This window comes from Hyperolius riggenbachi, chromosome 4 (genome assembly GCF_040937935.1).
Source record: "Hyperolius riggenbachi isolate aHypRig1 chromosome 4, aHypRig1.pri, whole genome shotgun sequence".
NCBI lineage: Eukaryota > Metazoa > Chordata > Amphibia > Anura > Hyperoliidae > Hyperolius > Hyperolius riggenbachi.
Genome location: NC_090649.1, coordinates 312,281,281 through 312,306,755, shown reverse-complemented (window position 1 = coordinate 312,306,755; position 25,475 = coordinate 312,281,281). Strand labels below are relative to the sequence as shown.

The 25,475-nt window shown below is 46.9% G+C and overlaps 1 protein-coding gene across 2 annotated transcripts in view; it reads right to left on the bottom strand.

Moving 5' to 3' along the window:
- Nucleotides 1-216: 216 nt before the first annotated feature.
- ABRACL (ABRA C-terminal like) overlaps nt 217-25,475 on the bottom strand; it is a 132,223-nt gene continuing 106,964 nt past the window's right edge. For both annotated transcript variants that reach the window (XM_068231684.1, XM_068231683.1), the window contains exons 2-3: nt 3,583-3,653; nt 217-593 (exon numbers count right to left, since the gene is read on the bottom strand). In XM_068231684.1, coding sequence (XP_068087785.1) covers nt 409-593; nt 3,583-3,643 — 246 coding nt within the window. In that variant the 5' untranslated portion in view covers nt 3,644-3,653 and the 3' untranslated portion in view covers nt 217-408. The remainder of the gene's footprint in view (nt 594-3,582; nt 3,654-25,475) is intronic.

The following is a 25,475-nucleotide window of genomic DNA, read 5'->3' as shown; positions in this document are numbered from 1 at the left end:
ATCGATCTGAAACATTTTGCAACTTTTTAAAAAGTTGCTACAAAACTGAAACACTTACACACAAAAGGGAGAGGACATTTTTGCATAATCCATATTAAAACTAAAAATAATCATACAAATCTCTTTAGCCAAAAAGGATAATAATAAACTACTGATAAATTATACAGGGGTTATCACACAAAACATTTAAAATAAATTCTGCTGTGCACGCACATATTTTACTATGCCAGGTGACTTTATTGCTGGTTTGAACATTCAAGATCCCAAAAGGAAAGTGGTTGCAATCAAAAACTATAAAAAGATATTGGGAATGTTTGTAGAATTAAAAAAAATAAATTTGTCTGTCTTTTTTTTCCAATATAGGCTTTGATATTTTCAGTGCATATTAAGAGGACATTCATCTTGCAGTTATTCCTGAAGCAGCAGAATCTCAGTGTTGTCATGTACACCTTGTAAGAGCAATTCTCCAGCATAAGTCACTATCTTCTTACGTTTGGCAGCTTTCAGGGTTCCAACCATGGCTTCAAATAGATTGGCACAGGTGTCATCATTAAATAATACTCCAAACTTCACTTTCAGCATCCCATCACCGTCTGCAAATGAAAGGCGTTACATGACAATACACTAGTGAAAAAGTTGCATCCAAATCAAAGAAAAGAACGCGCAGTCAATGTGAAGTCCTATTTCACTGATCTAATTAGCCTAAACTAAAATTTTAGTTCCTTTAATGAGAGATTGCACTTGTACAGTCTTAAGAATACGTCCACAACTATAAATATGTAAATGTAATTGCACTACATCCGGGGTGCCCAATACGTCGATCGCGATCTACCGGTAGATCGCGACCGCCCTCTGAGTAGATCGCGGCCGTCCGGCCGCGTCCTGTCAAATTGTTAATTCCGGCTCTGAAACTATGTAGCTGCGGCTGTCATTTTCTCCTACCAGGATCGGCAGCTGAAGGGGAGAGGTGCGGCTCATGGGGAGAGGTGTGGCTGAAGGGGAGAAGAGCAAATGGGAAGCCTCTCCTTCCCCTTCAGGCTCTGTGATGCAAGCCATGTGGCCATGCCTCCCCAAGTCCCGTGGATCTTCAGTGGCTAACAGTCATCCCCGCTCTTGTGAGATTAGCAGAGACAACTGAATGGAGGATTTCCTGCGCACAGAAAGGGGGCTAAAGAGACTGCTTTGCAAGGTGGGCAAATGGAATTTCAGATTTCATGAAGATGGAGGGGTTGCTTGATTGAGCCTAATTCTTTGTGGTGGTTGGAGGGGGGGGGGGGGGGGGGGTCGTTTATAGATGTGTTTATAGATTTGATTATAGGAGCCATGTGCTGTGGGGGAAGAAGGATTGTGAAGGGGGGGGCGGGTGTTGGAGAAGGGTTTTGTGACCATTTTTTAACAACTATGCTGTGATGGGGAGGGGGGATTATGACACTCTGTGGGGGAAGGATTCTGTGACCAACCATGTGCCTAACTATGCTGGGATATGTGCGTGTGTGTGTGTGGGGGGGGGGGGGTGCGTGCGTGGGTGCGTGCGTGCGTATGTTGGTAGATCTCCTAGACTTGGTCATTTTAAAAGTAGCTCGCGACTTGAAAAAGTGTGGGCACCCCTGCACTACATTCTATGGAGTCAGGAAAGATTAAAATAAACTTGAGGGAGCTAAACTGAAATAACAGCAAAAGTTTTGAGTATTCTGTATCAGCTGTCTTTGGATTTAAGCAGCTGTCTGGACTTGTAAGGCTGCATACACTGGATCACTAGAGAGGATTTGGTAATACAGAGGAAAGTGCTACATATTTTCTAGCTTGCATTTTCAGTGTATGATACTGCGGACCAAGCAGGCAAACGGCATGCTCCGACTGAAGGGACTTACACAGGGGATTTTTTTTTCTTAAAGAGAACCCGAGGTGTGTTTAAAGAATGTTATCTGCATACAGAGGCTGGATCTGCCTATACAGCCCAGCCTCTGTTGCTATCCCAAACCCCACTAAGGTCCCCCTGCACTCTGCAATCTCTCATAAATCACAGCCACGATGTGAGGCTGTGTTTACATCTGTAGTGTCAGTCTCAGCTGCTCCCCCGCCTCCTGCAGAGCTCCGGTCCCTGCCCCTGTCCCTTCCCTCCAATCAGCAGGGAGGGAAGGGATGCAGGCGGGGACCGGAGTTCTGCAGGAGGCGGGGAGAGCAGCAGACTGACACTATAGAGATAAACACAGCCAGCTCTGACAAGCTGTTTGTCAGCAGCGTGGCTGTGATTTATGAGGGATTGCAGAGTGCAGGGGGACCTTAGGGGGGTTTGGGATAGCAACAGAGGCTGGGCTGTATAGGCAGATCCAGCCTCAGTATGCAGATAATATTCTTCAAACCCACCTCGGGTTCTCTTTAAAGGAAACCTGAAGTGAGAGATATATGGAGGCCGACATATTTGCTTTTAAACAATACCAGTTACCTGGCATTCCCACAGATCATTCTGGCATCAAGGTGTTTGATTTGTTTTGACAAAAATCTTGCCAGATTTGTCAAAACAACCGATCTCCATGCTTGTTTAGGGTCTAGGTTTCCCTTTTTTTTTTTCAATCAGAAAAATCATGTTTAGTGGAAACAGGCTCATAGGCTTTCATTGGAGTTTTTCTGCATCCAGAATCTGCATGTAGTGGAAACAGGCCCAGAGGGCCCATTCACACTTGAGCGTTTTGCCGGCGATTTCGGCAAAACGCTCAAGCACTAATAAGTAATTAAACCCTATGGGCCCGTTCTTACTTGGATGATTTGCGCTAATCCCCGCAAATCGCCCAAAATCACGAAATGCAAACGCATCGCCTGCACCATTTTCAGGCGATTTCCCGGCGATTGCGTTTCAGTGCTATAGAAGGGCGCTGCGCTGAAAAATCACTCACGCAGTTTTGCAGTTTCAAGTGTGAATGGGCCCTAAGGGCTTGTTCACAATAAGGGCACTTTTGGCTTTTTTTAAGCGCTGGCAATTTTCAAAATCGCCCTAAAAGCGGTTGTGCAATGATCCCCTATGAGAGTGTTCACGTAGAAGCAGGTTTCGATTCCGATCCGCCCACCAAAGCGCTGCCTGTACCATTTTACCCATTGATTTGCCCCAATAGAAGGTATAGGGAAATCTCAAAGCACTTGAAAAAGTGCTTTGTATAGCGATTTCCCCAGCGCTTTCATGAATAAATACGTTGTATTTATTCATTTCCGGGTGAAAGAGTTCACGTCCTGACGTCAGGAAGTGAAAGAATAGAATTGTTCTTCAAAAGCGCTTAGAAAAGTGCTTTATAAAAAATCCGGGAGTCACTAAAAAAGAAAAAAAAAAATCGTGCACAAAATCGTAAAACACTGGCGTCAGTTACTTTTCTGTTTGTTCAGCTCAGATAGTCAACTTTGCTGTTTACTCAACTGTGGGTCAGTATATGAGATGATGTCTTTCCAACCAGAACCTAAGAAGCTGGACAGAGATTCTAACCCATTCTCACTGAACCAAAAACTGAACAGAAAGTCTAGGCTGGAATTTAACTTCAATGGTATTACTATATGAAATGATATTATGCTCATTTAAAAGATCTTGATGTTCACCTCTTTTGCCAAGACGATGCATCTGCTCCACCAACAGTTTGATTTCATGGTCTACATTCATTGTTCACAACCTGAAATAAAAAGGTAATTAATGCCCATATAATATAATAAACAGATGAATTGGCAATTAAAAACACATGAATGTACTATAAATTTAGTATAAGCTTCATTACTTTAACCAACAAAACTCAGAATTGTAAAAAAAAAAAAAAAAAAAAAGAGATAGATAGAGGTGTGTGTGTGTGTGTGTGTGTGTGTGTGTGTGTGTGTGTGTGTGTGTGTGTGTGTGTGTGTGTGTGTGTGTGTGTGTGTGTGCGTGCGTGCGTGCGTGCGTGCGTGCGTGCGTGCGTGCGTGCGTGCGTGCGTGCGTGCGTGCGTGCGTGCGTGCGTGCGTGCGTTAATTAGCATGACTGAATATAAATAGTGCAAAGCAGTATACAGAATGCCTGCTTCAAAGGCCAAATATACAGTACTTGCCACTGCTCTACAGCTCAGTTTCTCTCTTCACTGGATTCAAGTGGTGGACAGGTCAATCAGGTGATGGACTTGTGATGCACAAAGTACAAAGGATAGATGCCAGACTACATTTCCCAGCATTCCCACAAACCCCCATTACAATAGAAACCATCAGGCGGAAGTGTTGGGGAAAATGGAGAGCAGTGTGCAGCACATCGGCGAGTGGGGACAGGTGAATTGATACACTCTGCCGCAGCCTGCGCCCGCCAGCACCTAGGCTCAGTTTTACTACAGGTTTTGTTAATTTATAACAATAGTGAATGGGCATAGTTTTCAAGCATGTCCGATTGCTAACAAGACCATCAGAACGGACACTACACTGTCTGCTCCCACTAGCCATTCAGGTCTGGCTCAAGTAGGAACCTAGCCTTATGCTGGGTACACTGAGATTTTATGGTCGATTTACTGTCAGATCGATTATTTCCAACAAGTCCAATTTGCTTTCCGATCGATTTCCGTTAACTTTTATAGGAAAATATCGGAAAGCAAAAATCGGACATGTTGGAAATAATCGATCTGACAGTAAAATTGGCCAGAAAATCTCATAGTGTGTACTCATAATCGGCCGCCGGATCGACTCCTGCCGCATTCCCGCTCGTCCAACCGGATCGATTCCCGCTCGTCCCCGCCGGCGTTTCTTATCTTCCGCTTGATTCGCCGCTATTGTCCACCCGCGGGTATCGGAGCGCGGAATCGATGCCTGCGGTGATCGGACACGTCGGATATTATCAAATCGAGCCATCAGGCCCGATTGATAAGCCTCCCTCGACGCCGTGTATGCCCAGCATAAGGCCCCTTTCACAAGGGAGGCTTAATGCTGGGAATAGACCATACAATTTATGTAAGATTTTCTGTTAGATTTACCTGCCAGATAGATAATGTCCAACATGTTAAGGCCCATACACACGTCGGATTTTAGCGAACGACCCGTCGTTTGAACGTTCCGTCGTTCGGACGTTTTCGCGTCAAATCCGACGTGTGTACAGACTATCGTTCGGGTGATAAGACTGGTTACCAGCGATCCGCCCGGCGGATCGTTGGTAACCAGTCTTATCACCCGAACGATAGTCTGTACACACGTCGGATTTGACGCGAAAACGTCCGAACGACGGAACGTTCAAACGACGGGTCGTTCGCTAAAATCCGACGTGTGTATGGGCCTTTAGAAATTATCTATCTAACCATCTATCTCCCTAGCAATTAGGCATTGTTCTACTCAGCAGGAGATAACCAGAAGACAATGCACCAGAGATAATGTCCAGACTCTACAGAAAATAATCTAATTACAGTAAATCTAAAGGTAGCCATACACTGGTCGATTTGCCATCAGATTCGACCAACAGATAGATCCCTCTCTGATCGAATCTGATTAGAGAGGGATCGTTTGGCTGCCTTTACTGCAAACAGATTGTGAACCGATTTCAGCATGAAACCAATCACAATCTGTGGTGGTGGTGCTGCCACCGCTCCCCCCGCCCACATGCATTACCTGCTCCGCCGGCACGACTCCAGTCCCCAGGTCTCCTCTGTCTTCTCCGCTCTGGTCTCCGGCATGCTTCACTTCTCCCTGCCCGGCAGGAAGTTTAAACAGTAGAGCGCCCTCTACTGTTTAAACTTCCTGCCGGGCTAGAAGAAGTGAAGCATGCCGGACCCGGAGACCAGACCAGAGCTGAGACGGAGCAGCGGTGACCGGGGGAGTCGCGCCGGCGGAGCAGGTAATGTATTGCCGCTCTATTGCGTCGGTCGTCGGACACTCGAACGCTGCTAGCGACGCGCTCCCTACCCGCGGGCGATCGACGGTAATTTCCCGCACGGAGCGATCGATCTATTTAGCATGTAGCGTGAACAATGTGACAGCAGATTCGATCCCAGTGATCGAATCTGCTGTCGATCGGCGGGGAATCGGCCTAGTGTATGGCCAGCTTAAAGGCTGCCATACACTGGTCGATTGCCACCAGATCGACCAGCAGATAGATACCTCTGTAATCGAATCTGATCAAAGAGGGATCTATAGGCTGCCTGCACTGCAAACAGATTTTGAATCGATTTCACTATGAAACTGATTCACACCCCCCCCCCCCTCATACATTTTCTGAACCGGCCAGCGTAAGTCCCCCGGTCTCCTTCTCCGCTCTGGGCTCCAGCTTCACTTTACTTCCTGTCTGGGGAAGTTTAAGTCTCCTGTGTGGGAGGGGCCTAACACATGTTGAACGTATTCATTTATGTATTTATATAGCATTGACATATTACGCAGCGCTGTACAGAGTATATAGTCTTGTCGCTAACTGTCCCTCAGAGGGGCTCACAATCTAGTCCCTACCATAGTCTTATGTCTATGTATGTATCGTGTAGTGCATGTATCATAGTCTAGGGCCAATTTAGGGGGAAGCCAATTAACTTATCCGTATGTTATTGGGGTGAGGGAGAAAACCAGAGTACCCAGAGGAAACCCACGCAGACACGGGAAGAACATACAAACTCCTTGCAAATGTTGACCTGGCTGGGATTCAAACCCGTGACCCAGCGCTACATGGCAAGAGTGCTAACCACTACGCCACTGTGGTGCCCGTATGATAAATTATAAAGACCTGAGGTATGATGCCTTGTAAAGCCCCCTCTACACCATAGAATTCCACACGTGATCGATTGAATTTGATTGGATCGATTAAATTCGACATATCCGATCGGGAATTGATCAGTAATGTGGTCGTTTTTGCATTGATAACTATGCAAAATCGACCACACTACCAATCAAATCCCGATTGGACATGTTACATTTAATTGATCCAATTGAATTCGATTGATCGCGTGTGGAATTGTATGGTGTAGAGTGGGCTTTACAACAACCTCATGGTTTTCAGGAATCCTCCCGATATCATCAGCCAAGTGCTGAGGGAAGAATCAACTAGACAACGTGCTAAAAACATATTTTTTTCCCTATTAGTCACCATAATCTGTGCACAAACCCCACCACGTAACATGAATAGGAAAGCCAAACCCCGATTAAACAGGCAGGTCATGGTATAGTCTAAACAAGGGGGAGGGGGGGAAACAGCGTCTTAGATTTCACTAGGTATTACATGGCTTGTGCCTTGACGAGAATAATTGACTGGTCTGTTACAAGGGTAACAAGTGGGTGGAGTTGGATGAACTGATGCTTACACCAAGGCTTTTCAGCCTGTGGTACGCGTACCACCGGTGGTACTTTGCTGTTGGCCAGGTGGTACACACCAGGTTTGCCTGCCACTTTATTGCCCGCCTGCCACTTATCCTGAGCCTGTCCTTCCTCTACAACGTTTGGCTCCCCCGCCCTCACTCCTTGCTGTGCTGCTCTGCGACATACTTCAGACCTCAGATCAGTGAGGAAGAGACAGCCAGGCAAACAGAGCACAGTGATGGCACAGATACAGAAAGTGACATCACTGCTCACTTCCTCTATCTGAAGTATACACGCCGTCACCATGCCCCCAGTGGCGTAACAATAGGGCGGCTTGGGGCCCCTTTGGGGGGCAGGAGGGGTTGGAGCATGAGGAGAGAGCATGGCCATACATCGGCGGGGAGGGGGGGACAGTCTCCCCCTCACCTCAGGCTCTCCCCTCCAGCATCAATCAGTGGCAGCAGGCAGGAACACATACCTTTATGCGTTCCACGCGCCAGAGGTTCCGCTCTCTAAGTGTCTGATGCTACTTCATGACCCCTCCGCTGTGGAACACGGAGGTATGTGTTCCTGCCCACCGCCTGCTGCCAGTGATTGATGCTGGAGGGGAGAGCCAGGGGCTGGGGGGGGGGGGGGGGGAGCACTGTCCCCCCTCCCTGACAACGTGGGGGCTACGCTCTCCCCTCTTGCTGCGACCCCTCCTGACCCCCAAAGCGGCCCTGACTGGGCCCATCCAAATTTTTGAAGGGGAGCCCGGTGATTTCTAGTTTCTCCCCTGCGTGCACCGTTTGCCTGGCTGTCTCTTCACTGCGGCTGGCTTACCTATGATGAGGTGTGAACTATATCGCAGGGCAGCACAGCAAGGAGTGAGCAAGGGTGAGCCGAACTTTGTGGTGGGTCACTGCCTAGCTCTCAGCTCTTTGGTGGTGGGACCAGGCTACCTATAATTAAGCAGGAGGGGGGAGGAGGGAATGGGGAGAGGAACTTGCAAAGCTACCTATATTGGCAATCTACCTCCAGATTGCCAATACTGACGATCTGTAGGCTAGCAATCTAGTTGTAGTCTTTTTCCCCACCAATGCCTCCTACTTTTCCCCTCCCATATGCCCTTCTTTGTGTGAACCTGTAAGTAAAAAGTGCCCCTGGAGGGTACTTACCTCAGGGAGGGGAAGGCCTTTGTATCCTAAACAGATTTTCCCCCCTCCTCAGTAGATGGGATCCAGCGCTGGGAGCCCCAAAGTACTCGTCGGTGTGTGCGCATGCACAGTAGCTGGTCTCCATTCAGGCTCCAGCAGAAACAGCCAAAACCGATCACGTCCAATCTACTGCGCAGGCACACTGGTGGTACTTTTTAGGTGATAAAAGTGGTAGAATTAGTAAAGTCCTGCTCTAGACACACACACACACACACACACACACACACACACACACACACACACACATTCTCAGCAACTATATTTTGTTTTCCCTGACTGCAGCGCTTGAGTTAAGGTCTTCTTTAAAGGGGAAATGAAGAATATGGTGACTGCCATATTTATTTCCTTTTAAACCTCCTAAGCGGTATGCCCGACACTGTCGGGCATACCGCCGGCTGTCCCCAGGAGTCCCCCAGTATAATTTGAGATTGCTAGCTAGCCTAGTGCTAGCTGAAGCTATTACAACTATGCGATCTCAAAAAATTATACTGGGGTACTCTCGGCTGCAAACCCTCCTGAGCGGCGTAACGCTCAGGGGGTTAAACTATGCGAGTCGGCCCTGCTGATCGAGGTCTCTGCAGAAGTGTCTGAATCACACCAGAAACAAGCATGCAGCTAACCTTGTCAGATCTGTCAATAATGTCAGAAACACATGATCTGCATGTGCTTGTTCAGGAGCTATGGCTAAAAGTATTAGAGGCAGAGAATCAGCATAATAGCCAGGTAACTGACATTGCTTAAAAGGAAATAAATAAATAAACAGTTGTCACCTGTCCCTCTTGACACAGATGCGTCTTATACAGACCAGCAACAAATTGATAGGTAGGTGTTGTTCAAACAGGTATGTTAATCCGTTAATGGGAGTGCAATATTCTGATAAGTCATTTTATGACTTTATTTTCCAGCCCAGAACAGCAAACTTCTACTTCCAAATCAACAGGAGGAAAATCGGGCCTCTTACCCGAGGACAGAAGACCTGCCAAACAGAACTTTCCATCCTCACAACAACAGAATAGATAAAAAAAAAAAATGCTAGAGCGTATCATCCAGGAAAAATTTTAAAAAAGACTGGTGAAGTTCCCAGGGTGCCTTACAAAGCAAAAAAATCAGCAGAAACTATCAAACCAGAAGAAGTCTTTTTGATGGTGTCGAGCTCCAGGAATTGCCTGTAGGTGCCAGACTGAAATTCTTCAGCAACATTTGGAAAGACAAGATACACTCACAGTGGGTAACCAAAACGATTTCCACAGGCCATTCAAACAGGAACCGAAATGCAGTTTTATCCCAACCAAGATACCATTAGCTCGGGTGTTGCCGACCTGGCCTGCCCGACCCCTCGGACTGTCACTCATCCCTCAAGTGTTCAACCTGTCTGTACTACCCGTGACACTATTCCACCTAGTGCCAGTTAGCTGCAGGGACCTCCTGCTCCTCAGAGAGGCCTCTCTGCAGTAAAGCCAAGGGCTCTATCCCTTAGGAGTCCTTTGGCTGCAGTATAGTCTGATTCTTGGTATGGCAGGGAATCACTGGCTCTCAGGTGATTTCTGTCCCCTTTCCTAGGAGATAGTCCTCACACAGCCAAGGGCCACCTGCTCCTCAGGTGGTCCATGCTCTTTGTTATCTGCGTCTCCCGCCCCACGGGAGACAGCCTACTGTTGCACCAAAACACTTACACTTTATCAGGTGTCCAGAGGTTAGTCTTACTTGTATTATTGGTGATTCTGCAGATCATCAATAATCGGAGATTAGATATAGAGTATATATATATATATATATATATATATATATATATATATATATATATATATATATATATATATATATATATATATATATATATATATATATATATATATATATATATATATATATATATATATATATATATATATATATATATATATATATATATATATATATATATATATTACGGGCAATATCTATGGTTCCTTCAGAACAGAAAGGCGCCGACACTACGGAAATCCTCCACAAACGTGTATTTAAGTATAACCCAGCTATGATGCTATGCACCTGTAGAGGTAGATTCCCACCGGCAGATGGAGCTGTGGAGTACAGACGGACTCAGCCTCTGTACTGCCACAGATGCCAGATGGGAATTGCACGAGTTGAAGCAATGTAGGGCTGGATAGCCCTAAAAGAGAGAGAGAGAGAGAGCACAGAGATAGAATAAATGTGTGTCCACCAAACTAGTCACCACCCAGCGACTGTGAACACACATCAGCAGAAACAAAGTATGAACGCAAACGCGAGAGAGGCGATTGCCAGAAGTGACACAAGACTGAGCAAGACAGAGCACGAGAGTAGCAAAGGCACAACAAGAATGATCAGAACATCAAGGAAAACAAACGCTAGCTAAACACGAACACGGCACTCATTCTCAACAGCGAACGCGTTTCAGCACGATCACCACGCGTTAAGCACCCAGTGATAAGCGTGCCACCCTAACTAACCACAAGTAATATAAATGAACACAAATAGACTAAAACAGACAGAATGAACGCTTGCGAAAGCAAGCGATCAACACAGACAAACAGGTTGCATAGACGCTTGCTAATCGGTTGCCTCACACCAAGCAACAGCAGCCGTAAACACAGGACAAGACAGACGAGTGCAGCCAGTAGCCACCGTGGCTATGGTCTACACTCCAGGAACTCAGGCAAGGAGGATCCACCGCTGCTACCGCTAGAGCGAGTGCAATCCAAACAGACAAACAGATGGGGCTACCAGTAGCAACCACTGCTCCGGCCAGCACCCCTGAGGCAGAATACAGAAGGAGGCACTACCACTGGGGCGAGTGCGATCCAGACAGATGGAGCAGGCAGTAGCAACCGCAGCTCTGGCCTACACTCCCAGACAGACAGAACGATTTCCTGTCAACCGCCGCTGGCGGCAGGACAATCGCAGCAGAGAGACAACACAGGCAAAACAGATAATGCAACCTGACTGCACTAGAAGAGCTGCCTAGTGCAGTCCCAAGGAATTACTTTAAGATAAGCTTTAACAAACAACCAGGGCTGATACTCTAGGAGAGTTCATCAGTAACAAACCATGAAGATGACCAGCCAAGGATTCTGGGAGAACAGGGTATTTATACTGCCAGCCTTCAAAGGAGGCAGCTAGGCAATCTGCATAACAAATATATGCAAATTCCTCAGCAGCAGAGCAGGTCTGAAACTTGCAAAGCAAAGACAGGTCTCTTTTCCAGAGACCTGCAGCCCTCAGACTTAAGGAATGGTTAAATAGCTGTCTGTCTGTGCAGACATCTGAGCGGATCATTACAACGCCAGATCCACTAGTAGTAGTCACGACCGATGCCAGCAGCAGTGGTTGGGGAGCTACATGCCAACATCTGGTAACCCAAGGATATTGGAATCAGGAAGTTGTGACACAGTCATCGAACTCACGGGAACTCAGAGCAGTGCTAAATGCTCTACAAGCCTTTCTAGTTCCAACAAAGATTGTCTTCTTCGAATCGACAACATGACTGCGGTGTCGCACTTTCAGAGGCAGGGGGGGTGGGGGGGGGGGGGGGAGAGACAAGAAGCTTGTCTCTGTTGCGAATAGCCAATCAACTCTTCGCACTAGCGGAGAACAATCTTCTGTCTCTCACAGCAGTTTACATACCGGGTTCTCTGAACACAGAAGTGGATTTTTTGAACCGCAGGACATTAGACAACACGGAGTGATCTCTGAACAGGAATACATACCAACTAATTTGCAGGAGATGGGGGGGTTCCAGAGATCGATATGATGGCAACCACATATAACACGAAATGCAGGAGATTCCTTTCGGGATACCCTTTCAAGCAAGCGGAGGCTGTGGATGTACTAACAGCTCCTTGGAATTTTTCGAAGGGTTATGTATTCCCGTATGTTACGATGATTTACAGATTGTTGAAGAGGTTACAGAAGGAGTCTGTCACAGTCCTGGCAGTAATACCGAATTGGCCACGTCGGCCATGGTACCCCCATCTCCTGATATTACTATCAGGGAAGAAGAATATCCTGTCACAAGGTCCAATTCTGCACCCGCAACCGGATCTATTAAATTTAGCGGCATGGAGGTTGAGCGGGGGAAACTCGAATGCCTAGGTTGCTCTAATGGAGGTAATAGACACACTTTTACAGGCCCGGAAGCCATCTACTAACAGAACATATAGAATCTGGGAAAAGTTCTCGGTCTTTGACTCCTCCTCATCATTTAATACTCTTCAGCCGCTTCCTCAGCATGTTCTCTCTTTTCTCCAAACGGGTGTAAAGAGAGGTTTAAGCTACAACGCGATCAAAGTTCAGATCTCAGCCATATCTGCATTATCGGACTAGAGATGGGCACTTCACCCGCTGATCAAGCAATTCATGCTGGCCGTAATTAAAATGAGACCTCCTAGAAAGGCATCATACTCGCAGTGGGACCTTCCTTTGGTTCTTGATTTTCTATCAAAATCTCCGTTTGAACTTCTACACGCCTGTTCACTTTGGAACTTAACTCTGAAAGCCGCTTTTCTAGTGGCAATAACATCTGCCCGAAGAGTTTCAGAACTTAATGCCCTAAGTTGCAGAAAGCCACACTTGACTTTCTTCCATGACAGAGTCCAATTGAAACCTGTGGATTCTTTCCTACCAAAGGCGGTGAAGTCATACCACATCAATCAAGAATGGTCTCTTCCGACCTTTCAAAATGACAACAGTTCGGAACTTCACACATTGGATGTTGCCAGGACTCTAAAAGCTTACTTGAAAGTAACAGAATCCTTCAGAAAATCCGATCGCCCATTCATCGTACCTTCGGGTTACAGAAAAGGCCAGACTGCTTCTTCAAGAACAATCGCCTCTTGGCTAGTAAAAACCATTCAGGGAGCATACCGGACTGTCAATTTACAACCTCCGAACACAATTAGGGCGCACTCAACCAGAAGTGTATCATCTTCGTGAGCAGCCTACTCTAACGTATCAGCTTCCAAGATTTGCCAAGCTGCAAATTGGTCAACTATAAACACTTTCATTTCTCATTATAAAAGTAGAGGTTTCTGTTGATACTTGTAACGGTCTTGTGTCGTAGCTCAGATGTCTGATTATATGGTGATCTGCAGAATCACCAACAATACAGACGCTATACCTGACTATGGGTGATCTGCAGAATCACCAATAATACTAGTATAGCAGACAAAGAGCTGAGAGTGTAGTGATTTGGTGCAACCGTAACTATAATAGTGAATGAGACCTCACCAGAGGGGCTGGTGAGGTACTATCAGTATACTGAGGGTGCACTAGAGTACAAGCTCCAGCAAGCTGGAGAAACAATACTGAAGAGGCTGAATCTCCCGAGGAGCAGGTGATTCAGAATGTACTGCAGGCAAGAGAACACCCAAGGGGCGAGTGACTCAAGACTGTACTGCAGCCTAGCAGAACTGCTTTACCAGCGGAGATGGCATAGCAAGCACCTCACCAGTGGCGAGGGCCCACTGGTGAGTAGAATGGTCAGGCAGGCAAGGTTCGGCAACCGAGAGGTAAATATCGGTACAGGATCGTGAGACAAGAGAGTAATCGGTAATCAGGCAGAGGTTCAGCAACAGGAAGGTATGTATCAGTACAGAATCGTGAGACAGGAGAGTAATCGGTAATCAGGCAGAGGTTCAGCAACAGGAAGGCAGATAGGCAAAAGTACAGGACCAGAAAGCAGGATCAGAATCAGAGTAATAGCTAAGAGTCATACACAGGAGATCAAGTCCTTGGCATCAACACCCGGGAACTAGTCTAACAACTAACAATAGCAAGTAGCAATATCCTAGACTAGGTGTGAAATCCTTAGCATCGACACCAGCGATCTAGCCTAAGGTCTGAGCACTAACACGCAAGTATTCACGACGACAGCGAAGGAATGACTCCTCCAGGCTTAAGAGCCCGAGGAGATCCCGAGGCACGCCCCCCTGCTGCCAGCCAATCAGCAAGGCAAGCGTACGGCGAGACGTCAGCCGACCCGCAGGTCTGCTGACCCGTCTCCTGGTCGCATAGAGTTCATGACGGTGCGCGCATGCACGCGTCATAGCGGCCGTATGTGCAACCGAGAGTCCCGTCCTCGGCGTGCTAGACGCCTGAGAGCTGCAGCGGTGCTGTTCGCCGCGGCTGCCACCACGAACGTTACAATACTCCTTTGGAATTTAGGAGAGCTGTGATCTCCGCTTTTGTATTGAATCACGAATACATTTTATGTTATTTTTTGCAGCATAACTTTGTCTCCCTCCCTTATTCGCTACTAGTTTGATCCCAATGTGCTGCCATGGAGGCATAAGGAAAACGGAAAATTGTATACTTACCTACCGGTAATTTTCCTTTCCTGATGCATCCATGGCAGCACATGGATCCCACTCGACTATTCGGTGAGTTTAATAGTTACAAAAGACAGCGAGCACCTCCTCTAAGCTCTATTTAAATATTAACTGGTCCTATGGGGTAGGTGGGCGGGGCACTACCCAATGTGCTGCCATGGTTGCATCAGGAAAGGAAAATTACCGGTAGGTAAGTATACAATTTTCCGTTTCACGGAGCTGTAGGCCTAAGTAAGGCCAGATTTCTGCACCAACACCAGGACCCATATGCAATTCACTTTTTCTCCTAGGTGAAACTTTTAAACTTGTCAATATAATGCGTTTTAAAGCGGAACTGTAAATAATTTTTCAACTCGCTGTTTCACTTACCTGGGGCTTCTGTAAGCCCCCAGCAGCCGTCCTGTGCCGGTCCTCCACGAGCCTCCGTTCTCCTGCTGCCAACTACTTTCGGTTTCGGCGCCAGGCCACGCATATCCTTTCTTCACGTTTCCCACTATTGCAGAGGGGAACGTGAAGAAAATATACGCTAGGCAGGGCTGCGCTGGCCTCAACTTACAAGTCTAGGTACGGAACGGAGCGGCGGTGGGAGAATGGAGACTCGTGGAGGACCGGCGCGGGACAGGACAGCTGCAAGGAAAGTGAAACAGTGTGTTTAAAAAGTATCTACAGTTCCGCTTTAAATCACCAGCAAGCAAGAAAATACTCAATTTTGACAGTACTTTTTCACCTACTTTTCAGTACCTTTCCAATTGCAGAGTGCTGAAAAGTTACTTTCAATAGAAGATGAAAAATTATCTCCTGGGAGAAAACAGGAGAAAAAGTGAATTGCATATGGGCCCATGGCTCTACTTATTCCTCTTGTTTTGCTTTTCTTTACCCTAATTTGCCTATATTTTTTCTTAGGGGTCACTTCGAAGTCAGGATGACCAACTGAACTCAGGTGATGATATAGAATGGCAATGCACCTAGAACGTACACATTTTACATAGCACAGTCTTTGAATTGGAAAGATATGTCATATTACTATGCACATGATAACAGAATGTATTGTGGTCAAATGTTGTACTCTTATGTCATCTTTGTTGGCCGTAGTAAGACTTCAATAAAACGCCTGAAATGAAAAAGAATGCAAAACACTCCAAACTTTGTGCTGCACAGAAGAAAAAAAAGGGATGTGTTTGAATGAGTCAATAGACTTGAGGCAGCCAGTATATAAGTCAGGTGAAACTGGTTAGATGCACACACCTCTGTTTCTCCCTTTGCAATGCAGTATGTTCTTTTTTCTTGAGGGTGTTGTGTGTGTGTGTGGGGGGGGGGCGCGGATGGGTCCCCCGGCAGTAGTGTTGCACCGGGGGGGGGGGGGGGGGGGGTCTGTGCTCCCTCCCCCCCTCGCCCCTTTTTGGTGTGTTTGCTCCCAGGATGCGCATATGCACCACAGGTAAGCAATATTCGCAAGGTTAGGGCATCTATCCTTTGGGGGGCAGCGTGGATGGTTCTCTCCGGGCGTAGGCCGCGTCTGGGGAGTATACCGTTCATGCGTTCTCCCCCCCTGTGGGGGGCAGTTGCGGCGCTCCCGGGCAGTGGATGCTTTGTGGGGGCGTTTGCGCCAGGGCTGTGGAGTCGGTCCAAAAATCCACCGACTTCGACTCCTCAGTTTAGGATTCCACCAACTCCGACTCCTCTAATTTGCATATTACAATTTTGTTGATTAAAAGTATGTAACATGAAATTCGTCTCTTAACTGCCAACGCTTAGGAATTTTACAACACAACTGAAGTGAGAAGGATATGTAGACTACTATATTTATTCCCTTTAGACTAAAACTAGTCCTTGGTAAGAGTACTTGTAAAAAGGTACAAACCGGAACAAAGAACATCTATCAGGCCCATGGGCGTCCGCACATATGGCAAAACCGGGCATCTGCCCGAGCCTGGCCGCCCGCTGCCCCCCCCTGGCCGCGTGCCCGTGCAGCCAGCAGGAGGGGAACACGCAGAGAAGAGAGAGAGCGCTATGGGCACAGTGGGGAAGGGCGGACGTCTCCCCCCCCTTCCCTCACCTTAGGGGTCTCTCTCTCCCTCGCTGTCCCCTCCGGAATGAAGTGTGCAGCGGCTGGCAGCGGTGGGCGGAACTTACCTCCTCTCGCTCCTGCGCCGGAAGTTCTGGTGCCGCACTCTGGTCTGGATCAGGCCAGAGTAGCGGCTAATCCATCCGGCGCGTGCGACGAGAGGAGGTAAGTTCCGCCCACCGCTGCCAGCCGCTGCACACTTCATTCCGGACTCCGGAGGGGAGAGCGAGAGAGGGAGGGAGAGCCCCCTAAGGTGAGTGCCCATAGCTCTCCCTCTTCTCTCCGCTGCTCCCCTCCTCCTGCACACATGGCCACTTTTTCTGGGGACATATCCCCCTGGCTACATATACCGGGACATATACCCCTGCCTACATATACTGGGACATATACCCCTGCCTACATATACTGTCTGGGACATATACCCCTGCCTACATATACTGTCTGGGACATATACCCCTGCCTACATATACTGTCTGGGACATATACCCCTGCCTACATATACTGGGACATATACCCCTGCCTACATATACCCCTGCCTACATATACTGTCTGGGACATATACCCCTGCCTACATATACTGTCTGGGACATATACCCCTGCCTACATATACTGGGACATATACCCCTGCCTACATATACTGTCTGGGACATATACCCCTGCCTACATATACTGTCTGGGACATATACCCCTGCCTACATATACTGTCTGGGACATATACCCCTGCCTACATATACTGTCTGGGACATATACCCCTGCCTACATATACTGTCTGGGACATATACCCCTGCCTACATATACCCCTGCCTACATATACTGTCTGGGACATATACCCCTGCCTACATATACTGGGACATATACCCCCTGCCTACATATACTGGGACATATACCCGTGCCTACATATACTGGGCACATATACCCCTGGCTACCTGTTCTGGGGACATCTCTACCCCTGGCTACCAGTTCTGGGGACATCTATACCGCTGGCCACCTATTCTGGGGACACCTATAGACCTGGGGCTACCTATTTTTGGGGAACCACTGCTGTCAGATTGAGTGTATTTTGGGGAACTGCTGCCAGGTGAGAGGTGTCTACATATTAAGGGGGCATTCTGCCTATTTATGTGAAAAGCTGTCTATTTATGTGCCTCATGACTGCTGAATTTGTCTTGTTGCGGGCCTCATGGTTACTGACTTTGTCTTGTTGGGGGCCTCATGATTTGTTGGGGGCCTCAAGATTGCTGAATTTGTCTTGTTGGGGGCCTCATGATTGCTGAATTTGTCTTGTTGGGGGCCTCATGATTGCTGAATTTGTCTTGTTGGGGGCCTCATGATTGCTGAGTTGGTCATGTTGGGGGCCTCATGATTGCTGAATTTGTCTTGATGGGGGGGGCCTCATGATTGCTGAATTTGTCTTGTTGGGGGTCACATGATTGCTAACTGCGAGACTATGGAAAAAGCTGAATCATCATCATATGAGACAATAGCATTAAACCTACTTTTTCTGCTTTTTAAAACAGAAAATGAAACTGGGAGGTTCTAAAAAAAATGAATAATTTTTTTCAGGAGTACGATGGATGAAATTGTTTATCTTCACAGTTTATTTTCAACTTAATTTTCCATAATGTTCATGTATGAGTTAAAACGTTTGTATTTAGTTTAAATTGCTGTTGGCACTTTGTGATAGTAAAGTGACTTTGCAGTTTGGACACTCGACCTCCAAAAGGTTCGCCACCATTGTCCTAATCTAATGTCCCACCATTGCTTAGTTCATGTAAACTTGTCTCCACCCACGACCACACCCACATTCTGGTTCATGACCACACCCATTTTTCGGCGCGGCGCGCTACGCGCGCCGCATGACGTAGCTCCATTTTTTGGCGCGCGTAGCGCGCCACACAACACCAGCCCAAATTTTTAACTCCCCACTTTTTGCCCCCCCCTGGAAAATTTTCTGCGGACGCCCATGATCAGGCCCTAGGCAATGTAAGTGTGGGTGCATGTAAGAATGATGTGCAGGTACTCTGCAGGGGAATATGGAGATTGTAAACAGACAACACCTCTGTGTTCAATGTGCACAGCATTCTCAGTGGATTCCCTGCAGCTCTGTGGGGAGTGCATATGTAGAGTATAGTACTACTGTGTAACAAAGTAAACCTGAGACAGATGAAATTAAAGTTTTATACATACCTGGGGCTTCCTCCAGCCGCCTTCAGGATAATCAGTCCCTCGATGTCCTCCTCCACCACCTGGATCTTCTGCTATGAGTCCAGGTACTTGAGCCAGTCAGGCGTAGTGCGCATGCACACACTCCGCCGCCAGGAGCATACTACACCTGTGCAGCACTATTGCGCAGGTGCAGAATGTTCCTGGCTGTGGGAGCGGCATGCGGCCGGACAGCGCCGACTGGCTGAATTACCAGGACTCATAGCAGAAAATCCGGGTGGTGGAGGACAGCGAGGGACTGATTAGCCTGAAGGGGGCTGGAGGAAGCCCCAGGTATGTATAAAACTTTACTTTTCATCCGTTTCAGTTACCCTTTAATTTGTAGTCACCAAACCAAATTTTAACAACATATCAAATTATTTGATTTCATCAGCAAAGGGAGTGCATACATTTGCATAAATCAGCATCAATGCAGAATTATTTCCATCTCGTTGACCATCTCTATTAGTGACACAGCTACACATCAGGCTTTATTCTTACAGCATAGATGTTATTTAGTATATATATATAAGAGATTCCTGTGTACACATCATATATACAGTCACAATCAGATATGTATATCTGACCTTAAAAATACGGGGACTGCTTTATTGAAGCAGCACAAGTAACTAATTTTGACTGGTTTATTTCATTTTTGTGGACTAAGCACAGCTATTACTGTATATATACATTATTTTTAATGACTTATCTGAGAAATAGAACATTTTATCATATTTTCTATTTTCATTAGTTACAAATTCATTAGGAGTCGGAGCATTTTTTCCCCGACTCCAGGCACCCAAAATTGCCCGACTCCACAGCCCTGGTTTGCGCTGCCCTTCATTTCCTGGGGGTACAAAGAGGCCTACACGCGGCGCCCCTGTTGAGATGCAAGTATTTGCCTGGGCCAACTCCTGCAGGAATGTCAGGGAGTTAAGCTTAGATCCTGCACCACTGGTAGGCGATTGCAGTTTGCAACGCTTTGCGATTTTAATTAGACGAGAGTCAGTTAAATTTCAAATTTGAATGAGTCAATAGACTTGAGGCAGCCAGTATATAAGTCAGGTGAAACTGGTTAGATGCACACACCTCTGTTTCTCCCTTTGCAATACACTCCAAACTTTGCTAAGCAACTGACTGTTGAAGTTGAACTGACTGTTGAACCAATCAACATGTTCAGAATAACATTCCAAAGACTGCATGCAGTGACTTGTACCCACACCTCACGAATCACTATACAATGAAAGCTATTTTCTCTGCTCTCTTACAGGAATTCATGAGGAACTTTTACAGACAGAATTGAAACAGCAACAATTTCCCCAAAACAGTACATACATAGCCATGAAGTGCTTCTGATAAACAGCCCTTGCACTTTGTTTTGACATAAGCTTGAAAAGAAAAAGAACAGGAAATAGCATTTACAGAAGTTTTGAAAAGAGCAGAAAGTAGTTTCCCTTCACCCACTCCTTCCTGTTAATAGATAATTTCAAGTAGGAGATCAGATTCTCACAATGTGTCTGTTTATAGAAAAAACAAACAATGGGCGTCTGCACAGAAACAGGCCATTCAATTGCCTAGCACTTTAAGGTACCCATACATCTAGCGATGTATGGACAGATCGACCAAGAGAGATCTCTCTGATCAGAGAGACATTTGTTGGCTGCCCAAACACAGCAGGCCAATTCCCGATCTCAGGAACCGGCCACATGACGCCACCTCTACCGCTTCCCCCCCCCCAAATAATAATGTGCCCTCCAGGTGCCTGTGCATTAAAATCTCTCACCTGTCTGGGCACCGCGAGTGCGCCTCCTGGTTCCTCCATTGCATCCCACGTGGGTATAACACATGGTTGATGTCACACAAGGGCCAGTGCTATACGCGACAGCCACGTGGGACACATTGGAGGAAGTAGGAGGTGCTGAATATTTAGAGCAGTTTAGGGTTTTGTTTACACTGAGGGAGACTAGTGATTGGACAGCCAATCCTGTCCTTAACCCCTTTTATGCCTGCACAACCACCATGCCATTGCCCTACCCCCTGCACGTATGTTAGCAGAAGAAGGACGACAGCCATCTTGGGAATGTCAGCAGTAGATTCTAGTAGCCTCTGCAGCCTATGCCCAAACCACTATATGTGTACCCAGAAGCAGCTGGGGGAACATAAGTGCCCGTAGGCGCTGCCAAGCTGCGATTTGCGGCAAAGCAGGTAAATGTGGGTGAACAATCTGTGCCCCCTATGTGATGCTGCAATTTGCATATCAGCATGCCTGGGCTTCCGTGATTTTATCGGGGCTCCTCCATGTGCCGAAGTTTCCCTGCATTGCTGCAAACTGCAGATTTGCGTCGAGCCTCCAGGCACCCAAGTTTACCTTATTTGCCACGGGCGCTGAGGCATGCTGCCCATGGTGGCACCCTTTTTTCCATAAGGATTCCTGCGCCCTTTTTTCATGTTTTTACAGTTACTGCACCACGTCACAGTACTCCCCCCCGCAGTTCACTGCAGTGGCCATTGAAGGCTATGAGACTTGCTACACTGTTTGCGGTATGACAGAAGTGCTCCGGCGCCACAGTAGTAACTCACAAGCTACAGTGCGTTACCCTGCGAGTCCCAGAATTCCACATGAAGTCAAGTGTTTTGTTTGGTCGCAGTGAGACTGTTCTGAATCTCTCCACTATAGCAGCTCACTAGTAGAAAAGGACCCTAAAGAGAACTCGAGGCAGACGCTTACAAAACAGATAGATACACACCGATAAAGGGAAGCCTCAGAATCCTCCAGAGGCTTATCGTGTCATCCTCAAGACCACTGCCGATGCCTTGGACCCTATGGAAGTTTGCAACCGTGCTCCTCTTATTGCATGAGTACGGTCATGCTGCCCCTGTCCAGGTACGGCCTCCAGCTCACTGTGCTGGCAATGCTGTACTTGCGCAGACACAGAAATGCTGTGCTCATTCAAGGGGGGTGGGTGGAGAGCATTGCCACAATACCATATCAGACAAGCTCTTGGAGGCGAGGAGGATACTGGGCACAGGAAGCCTCTAGAGAATCCAGAGGCTTCCCTCTTTATAAGCAAGTATCTTTTCTGAAGACTTAGCAAAAGTACGGTCTTTACTCTGGAGTACAGCTGCTAGTAGACTATCCAGAAAGTCGCACCTTCCTGCAGGAGTAATTAGCTGTACAGGGCAAAGGACTTTGTAATTCATATTCTACAAATGGACTAGCCATTGACTGGCAATGAACTGTGACAAGCCTATTTGCCAGATTTTGTTGGAAGCTCTGAAATGCTCAGGGCTGTGGAGTCGGTACAAAAATCATCCAACTCAAACTCTGCAGTTTATGAAACCGACTTCCGATACTCTAGGTACCCAAAATGGGTCAGACTCCTAAAGCCTGGTACACACTTTGAATTATGATTGGCCAATCACTGACCAATTTTACCACCTCCATGTAGTACGAGGGTTAACAGATATTGAATACTATGAGCAGATTGTATAGGTAAACCCTTATACTAAATGGAGGTGGTAAAATTGGTCAGTGATTGACCAATCATAATTGAAAGTGTGTACCAGGCATTAGTGTAATACTTACCTGGGCTGTAGATTTGGTACAAATATCATCCGACTCTTCAGTTTATGAAACCACCGAATCCAACTCCAGGTACCCAAAATTACTCCGACTCCACAGCCCTGGAAACGCATAGGTTTTATATGCACATAAAAACAAAGTAACAAAGCAATATATATTCAAACTGAGAACACTGAGGTTTCTTATTGAAAGTAGAATTTCTTTTTAAATTGAGGCCATGGATGTGGTCCCAGCTTTGTTCTTCAGGTGTGCTTTTTTCAAAAGCTTCTGAAGGAGCTGCTCAGAAGAGCCCTGGCTTTGCTGGTTGTGTACATAATGCCTTTGTGAAAAGAGCCAAGCTTGTCTTCACCTCCATAGACTAGCGCCTGGCACACCCATACGGATGGGTTGACAACAGCTGGGGAAGGAAACTCATATACCACTCCGGAGGAGTGAAAAGATGGAAGAAAAGAAGGGTAACATCCTGCAGTCTCCTGCGTGTTGATACAATACACTCACCAAGCTGTTGTACATGCCGATTTAGGAAAAAAAAAAGAAAGAAAAAAAAAAAAAGCTTATTAAGCACTCAGCATTGACAATAGACAGTGAGAAGGTGTCCATCCCATAGACTTACATCCAAGCGAGGCACAGCCCCTCCTAGAGATGACATGTTGCTTTTTTTTTTGCTGATCTGTGGCTGTGTGGATAAAGTCGCTGCCATTTGGCTGCATTAAATTCCATGGCATAAACTGACGAAAGTGTGGCGATGCCGAAACGTGTAATGTCGCCAGAGGCAGGTAGAAGCTAGGACCCGCCCACCTCATAGCAAGCCTGTAGTCCTTCTATCCAGCCACAAGCAAACTGCAGCGAGTCCCTGTGGAATAGGCCTAGTCAGGTCTATGTTGCCGGTGCACAATCCCTCTGTGGGTCACCACTCCACACACGGTTCAATGTAGTAAATACGAAGGAGGCACTCAATTGGCTTCAAACTTGCGTTTTATCAAATCCCAGTTTATCAAATTACTGGGATTTGATAAAACGCAAGTTTGAAGCCAATTGAGTGCCTCCTTCGTATTTACTACTTCTATCCAGACACCCACGCTGTTGGCCACAGAGCTAGAGAGAGAGCCTGCATGCTGACCGGATTCAGCCCTTTACCCATTTTTAAACGCATTTGCTTTTTTATCTTGTAAGTGCAACAATTGTTTTTGGCAATTAACCTCCCTAATGGTAAACCCAGGTCAGACTCGGGCTGAAAAATAAAAAAGTCAGGAGTGGTAACTCAGAGCCTGACTCTGGGTAGCCGCCAGGAGGCTTGAGCAGAGTAGCAGAGTATAGAGTGCAGTGGGCGTTTTACCTCGCCTCCCCCAGGATCCAGACGCCGGCAGCCATTCTCCTTCCTGTCCTCAGAGGCTCTGGATCCCTCTGGTGAGATCGCTGTATGTCATAACGACATCCGGCGATCTCACTACAGCACCACCCAGAGGAACAACTGCAGCGCTTAATCCCAGGGCGGTGAGTAAGTGCAAGGGCTGCTGCAAGCTCTCTAAGGGCTGGTGCACACCGAGCGGCTTTTTCAGCGTTTCTGCAGCCGCTTGCGGCTGCGGATCCGCTTGGTCAATGTATCTCAATGGGGTGGTGCACACCAGAGCGGGAGGCATTTTGCAGAAACGAAAAATGCCTGGGTGAGGCATTTTTTGGATTTCGGATTCGTTTCTGCCTCAATGTTAAGTATAGGAAAAACGCAAACCGCTCTGAAAAACGCCTGTTCAGAGCGGTTTTGCCGGCGTTTTTGTTACAGAAGCTGTTCAGTAACAGCTTTACTGTAACAATATATGAAATCTACTATACTGAAAACCGCAGCAGCAATCCGCAAAACGCTAGCAAAGCGCCATAGAAAAATTAAAAAAAAGCGTTTCAAAATCTGCTAGCATTTTGCGGATCTGCTAGCGGTTTTTGGTGTGCACCGGCCCTAAAAGCGTGCAAAACATTTTTACCGCTTTTAGACCCTAGAATCGGGAAAGAATAATACCGCCAGGGAGGTTAATAGGGCTGGTTCATACTGGCACTTTAGTGGTAAACAGATCCGTGAAAACGGATCAGATTTCTGTTCGAACAGATATGTTGCCATTCAGTTTCTTCAATTCCATTTCCACATATCCCCCCAATCCTCCATCACCAAAGTTGATTTTGCTGGGTAGAATGGGCCTTTTTTTTAGCCAGTGTGTTTAACAGGCAGGCATGGGCTCACAAGCAGTTATGAGTCCCTAAGGACTCATATTTGTTATTTAAATGAGGCTTAATTGCCTCAGGTATGCGGCTGGATGAGAAGGGGTTAGTTACCCATAAGTCCGTCGTCCTCTCTGCGCTCCAAACAGCTTACATGCATCCTTTTGGATGTGTTGCAAGCCTCACTACGCGCACTTCCTCCTTCAAGCCGGAAGGAGGAAGTGCGCAGTGGTGAGGCTTGCAACGTATCCTATAGGACACGTGCAAGCTGTTTGGAGTGCAGGGAGGATGGACTTATAGGTAACTACCCTCTTCTCATCCAGCCGCACACCTGAGGCAATTAAGCCTCATTTAAATCACAAATTCAAGTCCTTAGGGACTCGTAACTACTCATGAGCCCATGCCTGTTAACAGGATCCATTTCTCATTGCCTTCCATGCAGTGATACAGCATGTTTCCATTCCGCTGTCCGCAGTCCGGAAAGATCAGTGCCAAACTTGCGGTCCATTCAGCAGTGTGTGGAACAGATTTGTTTGAGCGGACAAATGTGAATGGGTACATAGGTTAACATCGGATCTGTTCACAGTACTAATTCGCAAGAGCAGAACGCCCCCGGGCT